The 12221-nt window shown below is 33.7% G+C and overlaps 2 protein-coding genes across 2 annotated transcripts in view; both read left to right on the top strand.

Annotated features, from left to right (window-relative positions):
* The first annotated feature begins 1995 nt into the window (after positions 1-1995).
* On the top strand, positions 1996-4617 carry LOC115410379 (interferon a3-like). The gene is made up of 5 exons (XM_030122007.1): positions 1996-2127; positions 2207-2299; positions 2399-2557; positions 4360-4440; positions 4519-4617. The coding sequence occupies exons 1-5, from the start codon at positions 1996-1998 to the stop codon at positions 4615-4617; spliced, it is 564 nt and encodes a 187-aa protein (XP_029977867.1).
* A 6543-nt stretch (positions 4618-11160) lies between these two features.
* Positions 11161-12221, top strand: part of LOC115410404 (interferon a3-like) — a 2614-nt gene continuing 1553 nt past the window's right edge. Inside the window, exons 1-3 of the mRNA XM_030122040.1 lie at positions 11161-11292; positions 11372-11464; positions 11564-11722. Coding sequence (XP_029977900.1) covers positions 11161-11292; positions 11372-11464; positions 11564-11722 — 384 coding nt within the window. The remainder of the gene's footprint in view (positions 11293-11371; positions 11465-11563; positions 11723-12221) is intronic.

The following is a 12221-nucleotide window of genomic DNA, read 5'->3' as shown; positions in this document are numbered from 1 at the left end:
GGCTGTAACTCCAGTAAATAACGTAAGAAGGTTTTAATTTCATTTTAATTTTTTTTTTAAATTTATTTTAGATCTGGTCCATGCAGCATCACTGAAGTACACGTGAAGCTGTTAAATATCAAACTGGATTATACAAATGACGATATGACTGTTCTGGGCCATATATAGGGTTTTCACTGTCAGATAATAAATAAAATCAAACATATTACAGTCATTTCAGGGACATCTGACAATTTCGGCCACTAATCAAACTCATAAACTCATAAAGAAAGCTGTCAACAGACCATAAAGTAGCTCTGTTTAGGTCGAAAAATAGTTTCCACATTAATCCGTTTATTTTATTCACTTATTTACATTTATATTATCAAATTAACAAGATGCCCCTCATTTCGCTGTTCTCACACTTTGATGGCCACAACCTGTGAAATGTCACTTTTCTGTTCACAGGAACAAGTGTCAGTGCGCACGTCGTTGAGGCCGCATTCACAGCCACTTTCATTTTCTCTACAGGATGGGAATTTTACTGCTGAGCTTGTCACCTTTGGACAGGACGCTGTCTGTACTCTAATGAACGCTTTGTTTTATCAAAGGCCTATAGGCTGTTTGTCCCAATGAATTAACACAGTAACAGATAATGGATCATATATTAGGCTACTTATTTCCTCATAATAATAATAATAATAATAATAATAATAATAATAATAATAATAATAATAATAATAATAATTTATTATAATTTATTATCATTATAATTTATTATAATTTATTATAATAATAATAGCTTTCAATCACGCCAAAAAAATCTCACTTTATTCTATTGCAGTTCTTATTAAAAAAAAAAAAAAAAAAAAAAAGAAATATTTATTATTATTACACTCTGTCCAAAAAAGGTCACCCAGAGCCTTCCATTGAAAAATTATCACAGAAATTAAACATTTTCAATAACTAAAATTGATGCAGAAACTTGCACTGCAGTTAGTCTAATGTGTTTTGTGTTTGAAGTCTGCTTTATGTGGAAGATGACTTTGTTTTCTTGTTATTTGTCTTATATGTGTGTAGAGTATGTTGTTATTATGCATTTCTATGTGTCTGTTTCATTTAAAGGTTTATGACCTGCGGTAAATAAAAAAAAAGGAAAAAAAAAAATAATAATAAATAAATAAATAAATAAATAAATAAATAAATAAATAAAAGGATAAACACGAGTCATAACATTATGTGTTGCCTGTCCAGCCTTTTCGGAGGGCGAAAATTTTGTAAAGTCCGAACAAACAATGGTCTGTTTACTAAAGAGGTTTAAGGATTTTAGGCTCAAATTGTGACAGAGTGATTCATAGAGTATAAAACATAATTTTCACATATATTTGGACCACATACTCCAGATTTGAACCCAACTGAAAATGTTTGGAATGCTATAGATGTGACTTCACAAAGTGCTCTGCTGACTCTTTCATCATTGATACAAGATCTTGACGAAAATAAACGCAAACATGGATGAAAATACTCCTAAATGTTGTGGCATTAAATGAGAATAAACGATGCCAAAATGAATATGATTATCAAATTCGTAATTTTTTTTGTTTTTTCGGTAAGCAGTATATATTAGAATACAGTTAGAAATATATCACAGGCTATGATGCAATATTTCCTTTGGGATCATAAATGATGCTGCGTAATTCAACCAGTTTTCAGGTTATGTGCGTATAAATGTCTCATTACTTTCATCATTGTGTTTAAGTACAAATCATTTTACTATAATGTTTCAAAAGAAACAAACTCGAAATTATGTGAGGTTAATTGACATTTGAGCACTGGGAAATCTCTGCACTTAATCCACAGGTGAATAGGAAAGCGAAAAAGGTGCATGATCCTCCTATAAATATGCCGCAGTGTCTTTGCACAGACACAACAAACACTCCAGGAGTAGAGAAATCAGGATTACAGCTCTACAAAGGCGATTTCTTACAACTGAAAAACAACAATAACAAAAGAAAAATGCCTAACAAGATCTTCTTCGTTTGCCTCTTTGTGAGTCTGTTCTGCGCAGGCGCATCACTGAGCTGCAGGTGGATGGAGCAGAACTTCAGACAGTACAACGAAAACTCTCTGACTCTGTTAGAAAACATGGTAAGTCCATTCTTATAACTATTTATTGAATTTACTCTTTTCTTTTGTCATTTCGACTGATTATATTTGTATAATACAGGTTACTAACTCCACTAACTCCACTGTGGATGCTGCGGAGGAGGATGCTGTGGCCTTCCCTGATGAGCTCTACAAACACGCATCCAAAGCATCAGTAAGTTATTGGCACATGACGCCAAGTTTTGTAACGTCAGAGAATAAATGTAATGTGGTGTATTTTCATCTCCATGTCTGACTGTTCCTTTACTCTCAGGCTGAGGATCGACTTGCCTTCACTGTGCAGATTCTGGAGGAGGTTGCAGCCCTGTTTGAGGAGGACCGAAGCCCCTCAAACGAGACCGTATGGGAGGAGACCACAGTGGAGAACTTTATTAACCTGACAACCCAACAGGCCGACGGACTGCGCTCATGTGTAAGTTTAACAGCCTTCATTTATTTCTGTTTCACCTGGATTTAAAGTATGAGATGAAAAGAAGAAGCCTACATTACAGTATCCAGACTGTGTATGATGTAATAAGATCAGTCAATATTTGTCCAGTTCAGCTATAAGAAACAGCATCTGTGCATTTTTATTACCTCCGCCAAGGAGGTTATGTTTTTGCCAGGGTTTGTTTGTTTGTTTGTCTGTCCGTTAGTGTGCAACATAACTCAAAAAGTTATGGACAGATTTGGATGAAATTTTCAGGGTTTTTTGGAAATGGGATAAGGAAGAAATTATTAAATTTTGGTGGTGATCGGGGGTGGGGGGGCCCACGGGGGGGGCCCATTTCCAACAAACCTGAAAATTTCAGCAAAATCTGTCCATAACTTTTTGAGTTAAGTTGCACACTAACGGACGGACAGACAAACAGACAGACAGACAGACAAACAGACAGACAGACAGACAGACAGACAGACAGACAGACAGACAAACAAACCCTGGCAAAAACATAACCTCCTTGGCGTGGGGGGGGCCCACAGGGGGGGCCACTGATCAGCCTTGGCGGAGGTCTGCGCTCTCCGAGTGCTTCTAGTTTGTTTATGTATTTGATAGGGACAATGCAAATTACATAGTAAAACTTCTACCTGTTAAAACTAAGCTGTAGTAACTGATGATACACATGAAGACATTAGTTTCCATCTCCAGTACCTTAAAAGTCTGAAACTATCTTTTGATGACTTAAAAATGATTACTTCCCTGCCTCTAACCCATAAAGACACAAACATCCACTGGCAACTAAAACCATCTGCTGATCTAAACTGTTACCTGTTGATCCATTAATCCTACCAATACGTGTCAATAATTGGTGTAAAATACAGTTTGCTCATCAGATATGACCCATTTGTATCTTCAGAGGCTCCATAGTGAACGTGGAAACACCGTCATGGAGTTTGTAAATCAAAGTGGATAGAAATGCTTGGTTTATGTTCAGTTAATGACATGTTTTACTGAAAAAAAATCACTTTTTCTACAGTTTTCTCTGTCTTTGATATGATAACCTTCAACTTTAATCTGAGATTTTATGAACATCTACATGATCAGTAAATTAAACACAAAAAAATACCTGATTTGTACAGATAAAATGCAAAATACAGAAGATAATATTAGAATAAATGGTGATAAATCACTTAAGAAAGGTTAGATATAGAGAAATTTTCATTTAGGAACTGACTCAAAAGTTTCTCAGATGATTTATCACCATTCATTACACTACATTCCTGTGAATTTTGCATTTTTCTGTTTACAGCAAGTCTTTTCCTGTATTTAATTTATTGATCATGGTACATTTCAAAGTAAATTTATCTAAAATAATGATTGAAATAAATTTCATTCATTCAATTTCTGAATGAATAGCAGAACAGATAAAACTTAGGGAACATTTTCAGCTAATTATATCATTAACTCAACAAAAAATAATCTACAGCAACCATCATTTATCAAACTATCTGCTCATATTCAGTGTTGCAGAAGTTGACAGTGTTTCCAACTTCACTATTGAGCTTCTAAATGTACAAATGTGTCATATCTGATGTTACTGAAAAGCTGAGAATCTGCATTTTAACTGAAATATTTCAATGTATTGATAGGATATCAGCTATTCAAAAGTTATTAAAAAATTTAGATCAGTAGATGCTTTTAGTCACTGGCAATTGTGTGTTTCTTTGAGGGTAAATTAGTTGAAAAGTTCTAGTATTAAGTCTATTATTTAAAAAATATTTATCTGTTTCATTCAGATTGCGAGCCACAGCCACAAGAAGAAGAACAAGAAGCTGAGCTTGTACTTCAAGAGACTGTCACACCATGCAAAGCAAATGGTAAATATTTGTCTTGCTGTTTAGTTTTATGTATATCTGTCAGACATGTTTTTGACTCTAATATTCTTGTGTTTTTAGATTCACAGCGCTGACGCCTGGGAACTGATCAGGAAGGAAGCCCACGCTCATCTGCTGAGCGCGGACATAGTGGTTACATCTGTTCTCACTGCAAACTGAGAGAATCTGTCTCTATTTATTTATTTATTTATTTATTCATGTATGTTATTTATTAATTAACTCATTCCTTTTACTGACTTTCTTTTTTATGTATTTATATATTTATGTATTGGCTGTGACGCTGAGAAAGAGAAATGTATAAGTATTTTTCATCAGTATCCATGTGACTACAAATAAAATGCATCAAGAGGCAAACATATTTATTGTTTTCATTCTTGAAACAGCAAGACGGTTATTTTAACAATTGGAGTTTTATTGTACAACAGTAATGCAGAGGCCTGTGATCAAGTTCTGATGTGTATTATTACTCACAAAGTTGTTCAGACCCACTGTACAAAGATAAATCAACAGACAACACAACACGAGAGTTAAATTCCCACAAAGCATCAACCATTGGAGTACATGTCACTTTACACTAGATTAATTCAAAACATGAATGCGTAGTATATTATCAACAGCATTGCAGGAAAAAATGAAGATAATGGCTCCACTACCTGAGGACAATGACAATACTCCTGTTGTATTTACATTGCCTGGTTACTTATTGTGAAGCTGTGGATGTGGTGATAAATATTTCGTTCATGTCAGGCTCATTCCCATGGGGCCTCAGCTCTGTCAGCCTGGGCGTACACAGTCAGGTCCTCATACAGGTCGACTCCACATGATTCAGTCACCAAACCCTGTCACACAGAGAGTGAGCACACATTCTAATCCTTTGATGTAATTTATTTTTTTTTTTTTTTACAATAAAATACTGCATAACCAACAGATGTTACCCCAAAATATTGTTCAGAGTACTTTAAACAGCAGATAAAACTAAGGGAACATTTTCATATATACATATATTTTTATATAGATAGATAGATAGATAGATATACATATATATATATATATATATATACATATATATATATATATATATATATATATATATATATATTACTCAACAAAAAATAATCTACAGTAACTGTCATTTATCAAACTATTTGCACATATTCAGCATTGCAGAAGTGTAGTGTTTCCACCTTCACTACTGAGCTTCTAAATGTACAAATGTGTCATATCTGATGTTACTGAAAAGCTGAGAATCTGCATTTTAACTGAATTATTTCAGTGTATTGATAGGATAGGACTGCTTTCAACTTGTGTTACACTCCTACTACTAGAATAGAATAGAATAGAATAGAATAGAATAGAATAGAATAGAATAGAATAGAATAGAATGCCCTTTACTGTCATTATACTGAAAGTACAACGAGATTGGAGAGCTTCTCCTTTTTCAGTGCAAACAGGTAAGTATATGTAAAATATATGGTGCAAAATATGTACAAGATAAAGTCCTACAAGACAGTGCAGTTAGGTTAGAAATATATATACAAATATGAAGATAAAAAGATAAAATTGAGAATATAAAAAATGTTAAAATGTATTGCACAGGATGGTTATATATATATATATATATATATATATATATATATATATATATATATATATATATATATATATATATGGAACAGCTAGTGCACAGGGTGAATAATATTCACAGATACTATCTATCTATCTATCTATCTATCTATCTATCTATCTATCTATCTATCTATCTATCTATCTATCTATCTATCTATCTATCTATCTATCTATCTATCTATCTATCTATCTATCCATCCATCCATCCATCCATCCATCCATCCATCCATCCATCCAAAAATATATCCTATTCTGTATTACACCAGTTACTTCCATTATTAGGGAAAAATGGTTAATTTCAAGCAAATATGAGGAGTATATACTGATCTCTGTCCAAAAAAGGTCACCCAGAGCCTTCCACTGCAAAATTACTACAGAAATTAAACATTTTCAGTTGGAAACAAGTTCCTTTATAAAAACTGATGCAGTGAAAAACTTGTTAATTCTTAAACAATGATCAGTTTACTGAAGAGCATAACGATTTTAGGCTCAAATTGTGACAGAGTAGTTCATAGAATGTGAATCATCATTTTCACACATGTATGGACCACAGATTCCAGATTTGAACCCAACTGAAAATATTTGGAATGCTATTGATGTGACTTTACAAAGTGCTCTGCTGACTCTTTCATCATTGATACAAGATCTTGACGAAAATAAACGCAAACATGGATGAAAATACTCCTAAATGTTTTGGCATTAAATGAGAATAAACTATGCCAGAATGATTATATTATCAATTTCACAAGTTATTTGTTTTTTAGGTAAGCAGTATATATTAGAATACAGTTAGAAACATATCCCAGGCTATTATGCAATATTTCCTTTGGGATCATAAATGATGCTGTGTAATTCAACCAGTTTTCAGATTATGTGCGTATAAATGTCTCATTAGTTTCATCTCTGTGTTTAAGTACAAATCATTTTACTACAAATGCTTCAAAAGAAACAAACTCAAAATTATTTGAGGCTGATTATGACTTTTAAGCCATGGGAAATTTCTGCACTTCCTCCACAGGTGAATAGGAAAGCGAAAAAGGTGCGTGGTCCTCCTATAAATATGCCGCAGTGTCTCTGCACTGGCATAACAAACACTCCAAGAGTAGAGAAATCAGGATTACAGCTCTACAAAGGCAACTGAAAAACAACAATTAGAAAAAAAAAAAGCTTAACAAGATCTTCTTCGTTCGCCTCTTTGTGAGTCTGTTCGGCGCAGGTGCATCACTGAGCTGCAGGTGGATGGAGCAGAAGTTCAGCCAGTACAACAGGAACTCTCTGCTCGTAAACATGGTAAGTCCACTTCCTATAACTATGTATTGAATTTACTCTTTTCAGGTCATTTCGACTGATTATATTTGTATAACACATTTGGGAACTGACTCAAAAGTTTCTCAGATGATTTATCACCATTCATTACACTACATTCCTGTGAATTTTGCATTTTTCTGTTTATAGCAAGTCTTTTTCTGTATTGAATTTATTGATCATGGTACATTTCAAAGTAAATTTATCTAAAATAATGAGAGAAGTAAATTTCATTAATTCAATTTCTGAATGAATAGCAGAACAGATAAAACTAAGGGAACAGTAACTCAGCAAAAAATAATCTACAGTAACAGTCATTCATCAAACTATCTGTTCATATTCAGTGTTGCAGAAGTTGACAGTGTTTCCACCTTCTCTATTGAGCTGTTAAATGTCCAAATGTGTCATTTCTGATGTTACTGAAAAGCTGAGAATCTGCATTTTAACAGAATTATTTCAATGCATTGATAGGATATTGGCTGTTCAAAACGTATTAAAAAATTTAGATCAGTAGATGCTTTTAGTCATTGGCAGTTGTGTAGGTCTTTGAGGGTAAATCAACTGAAAAGTTCTGTCCGTTATAAAAAAAAAAATATATATAGACATATTTGTTTCATTCAGATTGTGAGCCACAGCCACAAGAAGAAGAACAAGAAGCTGAGCTTGTACTTCAAGAGACTGTCACACCATGCCAAGCAATGGTAAATATTTGTCTTGCTGTTTAGTTCTATGTGTATCTGTCAGACATGTTTTTGACACTAATATTCTTGTGTTTTTAGATTCACAGTGCTGACACCTGGGAACTGATCAGGAAGGAAGCCCACACTCATCTACACAGAGCAGACATACTGGTTACATCTGTTCTCACTGTAAATGTTTCACCACTCATAGACCAAGGTGTAGAACAAGCTCTGTATTGCCTCCAAAATCGCGCTAACCTCAGCTCACAGAGTACCACGCTGAATATCACAAGCATACATGAATTTTTTTGTTTCTCTTTCACTTTCGTTCACTTGTTATTTGACAAACACTTCTGTGGGCTTTTCTGCCACCTTTTGGTATAGGTCTGTAATGACATTATGAACTTAAACCATTGTTTTAACAATTGTAAATGGAACAAATAAATTATTAATAACAGTGTGAACAGTTGTATGTTTTGTTTTTCCCAATTATCTTATTCAAGTACCACACAATCTGAGAGAATCTGACTCTAATTATTTATGTATTTATGTATTTATTTATTTATTTATTTATGTTATCTATTAATTAACTTATTCCTTTTACTGACTTTCTTTTTTATGTATTTATATATTTATGTATTGGTTGTGAAGTTGAGAAAGAGAAATGTACAAGTATTTTTCATCAAGAAGCAAACATATTTATTGTTTTCATTCTTGTAACAGCAAGACGATTATTTTAACAATTGGAGTTTTATTTATTTACTATTTATTTATTGGAGTTTTAAATATGTGGCGTATATACTGATCTTCTTAACATTATAAGCTCAGTGTGACAGAAAACTTAAACTGCTTCTCATTTGATCACTGATACTGTGTCACTTTGAAGTCACACTGAAGGTATCCCTTTTGATTTGTGATGATGTACTCAGAGTAAAACAACACAAAGTGCTTCATTATGCACAGTATTATCAGTGGTTTTGCTGGTACTTGTCCCAGAGGCCCATTATAATAGAGTATAAGGCCATTGCGTAATTAAGGCTGTAACTCCAGTAAATGACGTAAGAAGGTCCTTTTAATTTAATTTAATTTAATTTAATTTAATTTAATTTAATTTAATTTAATTTAATTTAATTTAATTTAATTTAATTTTATATTATTTTATTTTATTTTTTGTTTATTTTAGATGTGGTCCATGCAGCATCACTGAAGTACACGTGAAGTTGTTAAATATCAAACTGGATTATACAAATGACAATATGACTGTTCTAGGCCATATATAGGGTTTTCACTGTCAGATAATAAATAAAATCAAACATATTACAGTCATTTCAGGGACATCGGACAATTTCGGCCACTAATCAAACTCATAAACTTATAAATAAAGCTGTCAACAGACCATAAAGTAGCTCTGTTTAGGTCGAAAAATAGTTTCCACATTAATCCGTTTATTTTATTCACTTATTCACTTTTATATGATCAAATTAACAAGATGCCCCTCATTTCGCTGTTCTCACACTTTGATGGCCACAACGTGTGAAATGTCACTTTTCAATTCACAGGAACAAGTGTCAGTGCGCACGTCGTTGAGGCCGCATTCACAGCCACTTTCATTTTCTCTACAGGATGGGAATTTTACTGCTGAGCTTGTCACCTTGGACATGACGCTGTCTGTACTCTAATGAACGCTTTGTTTTATCAAAGGCCTATAGGCTGTTTGTCCCAATGAATTAACACAGTAACAGATAATGGATCATATATTAGGCTACTTATTTCCTCATAATAATAATAATAATAATAATAATAATAATAATAATAATAATAATAATAATAATTTATTATAATTTATTATCATTATAATTTATTATAATTTATTATAATAATAATAGCTTTCAATCACGCCAAAAAAATCTCACTTTATTCTATTGCAGTTCTTATTGAAAAAAAAAAAAAAAAAAAAAAAAAAAAAAAAAGTAATATTTATTATTATTACACTCTGTCCAAAAAAGGTCACCCAGAGCCTTCCATTGAAAAATTATCACAGAAATTAAACATTTTCAATAACTAAAATTGATGCAGAAACTTGCACTGCAGTTAGTCTAATGTGTTTTGTGTTTGAAGTCTGCTTTATGTGGAAGATGACTTTGTTTTCTTGTTATTTGTCTTATATGTGTGTAGAGTATGTTGTTATTATGCATTTCTATGTGTCTGTTTCATTTAAAGGTTTATGACCTGCGGTAAATAAAAAAAAAGGGAAAAAAAATTAATAATAAATAAATAAATAAATAAAAGGATAAACACGAGTCATAACATTATGTGTTGCCTGTCCAGCCTTTTCGGAGGGCGAAAATTTTGTAAAGTCCGAACAAACAATGGTCTGTTTACTAAAGAGGTTTAAGGATTTTAGGCTCAAATTGTGACAGAGTGATTCATAGAGTATAAAACATAATTTTCACATATATTTGGACCACATACTCCAGATTTGAACCCAACTGAAAATCTTTGGAATGCTATAGATGTGACTTCACAAAGTGCTCTGCTGACTCTTTCATCATTGATACAAGATCTTGACGAAAATAAACGCAAACATGGATGAAAATACTCCTAAATGTTGTGGCATTAAATGAGAATAAACGATGCCAAAATGAATATGATTATCAAATTCGTAATTTTTTTTTGTTTTTTCGGTAAGCAGTATATATTAGAATACAGTTAGAAATATATCACAGGCTATGATGCAATATTTCCTTTGGGATCATAAATGATGCTGCGTAATTCAACCAGTTTTCAGGTTATGTGCGTATAAATGTCTCATTACTTTCATCATTGTGTTTAAGTACAAATCATTTTACTATAATGTTTCAAAAGAAACAAACTCGAAATTATGTGAGGTTAATTGACATTTGAGCACTGGGAAATCTCTGCACTTAATCCACAGGTGAATAGGAAAGCGAAAAAGGTGCATGATCCTCCTATAAATATGCCGCAGTGTCTTTGCACAGACACAACAAACACTCCAGGAGTAGAGAAATCAGGATTACAGCTCTACAAAGGCGATTTCTTACAACTGAAAAACAACAATAACAAAAGAAAAATGCCTAACAAGATCTTCTTCGTTTGCCTCTTTGTGAGTCTGTTCTGCGCAGGCGCATCACTGAGCTGCAGGTGGATGGAGCAGAACTTCAGACAGTACAACGAAAACTCTCTGACTCTGTTAGAAAACATGGTAAGTCCATTCTTATAACTATTTATTGAATTTACTCTTTTCTTTTGTCATTTCGACTGATTATATTTGTATAATACAGGTTACTAACTCCACTAACTCCACTGTGGATGCTGCGGAGGAGGATGCTGTGGCCTTCCCTGATGAGCTCTACAAACACGCATCCAAAGCATCAGTAAGTTATTGGCACATGACGCCAAGTTTTGTAACGTCAGAGAATAAATGTAATGTGGTGTATTTTCATCTCCATGTCTGACTGTTCCTTTACTCTCAGGCTGAGGATCGACTTGCCTTCACTGTGCAGATTCTGGAGGAGGTTGCAGCCCTGTTTGAGGAGGACCGAAGCCCCTCAAACGAGACCGTATGGGAGGAGACCACAGTGGAGAACTTTATTAACCTGACAACCCAACAGGCCGACGGACTGCGCTCATGTGTAAGTTTAACAGCCTTCATTTATTTCTGTTTCACCTGGATTTAAAGTATGAGATGAAAAGAAGAAGCCTACATTACAGTATCCAGACTGTGTATGATGTAATAAGATCAGTCAATATTTGTCCAGTTCAGCTATAAGAAACAGCATCTGTGCATTTTTATTACCTCCGCCAAGGAGGTTATGTTTTTGCCAGGGTTTGTTTGTTTGTTTGTCTGTCCGTTAGTGTGCAACATAACTCAAAAAGTTATGGACAGATTTGGATGAAATTTTCAGGGTTTTTTGGAAATGGGATAAGGAAGAAATTATTAAATTTTGGTGGTGATCGGGGGTGGGGGGGCCCACGGGGGGGGCCCATTTCCAACAAACCTGAAAATTTCAGCAAAATCTGTCCATAACTTTTTGAGTTAAGTTGCACACTAACGGACGGACAGACAAACAGACAGACAGACAGACAAACAGACAGACAGACAGACAGACAGACAGACAGACAAACAAACCC

This window comes from Sphaeramia orbicularis, chromosome 19 (assembly GCF_902148855.1).
Source record: "Sphaeramia orbicularis chromosome 19, fSphaOr1.1, whole genome shotgun sequence".
NCBI classification, from domain to species: Eukaryota; Metazoa; Chordata; class Actinopteri; order Kurtiformes; family Apogonidae; genus Sphaeramia; species Sphaeramia orbicularis.
This window is presented reverse-complemented; position numbering and strand designations above follow the sequence as displayed.

Bases quoted from the DNA above. Each gene is read 5' to 3' on its own strand.
- LOC115410379 (XM_030122007.1), top strand. From the start codon at position 1,996: ATGCCTAACAAGATCTTCTTCGTTTGCCTCTTTGTGAGTCTGTTCTGC. The intron at 2,300-2,398 runs GTAAGTTATTGG...CTTTACTCTCAG, and splicing joins AACACGCATCCAAAGCATCA to GCTGAGGATCGACTTGCCTT. The intron at 2,558-4,359 runs GTAAGTTTAACA...TGTTTCATTCAG, and splicing joins CCGACGGACTGCGCTCATGT to ATTGCGAGCCACAGCCACAA.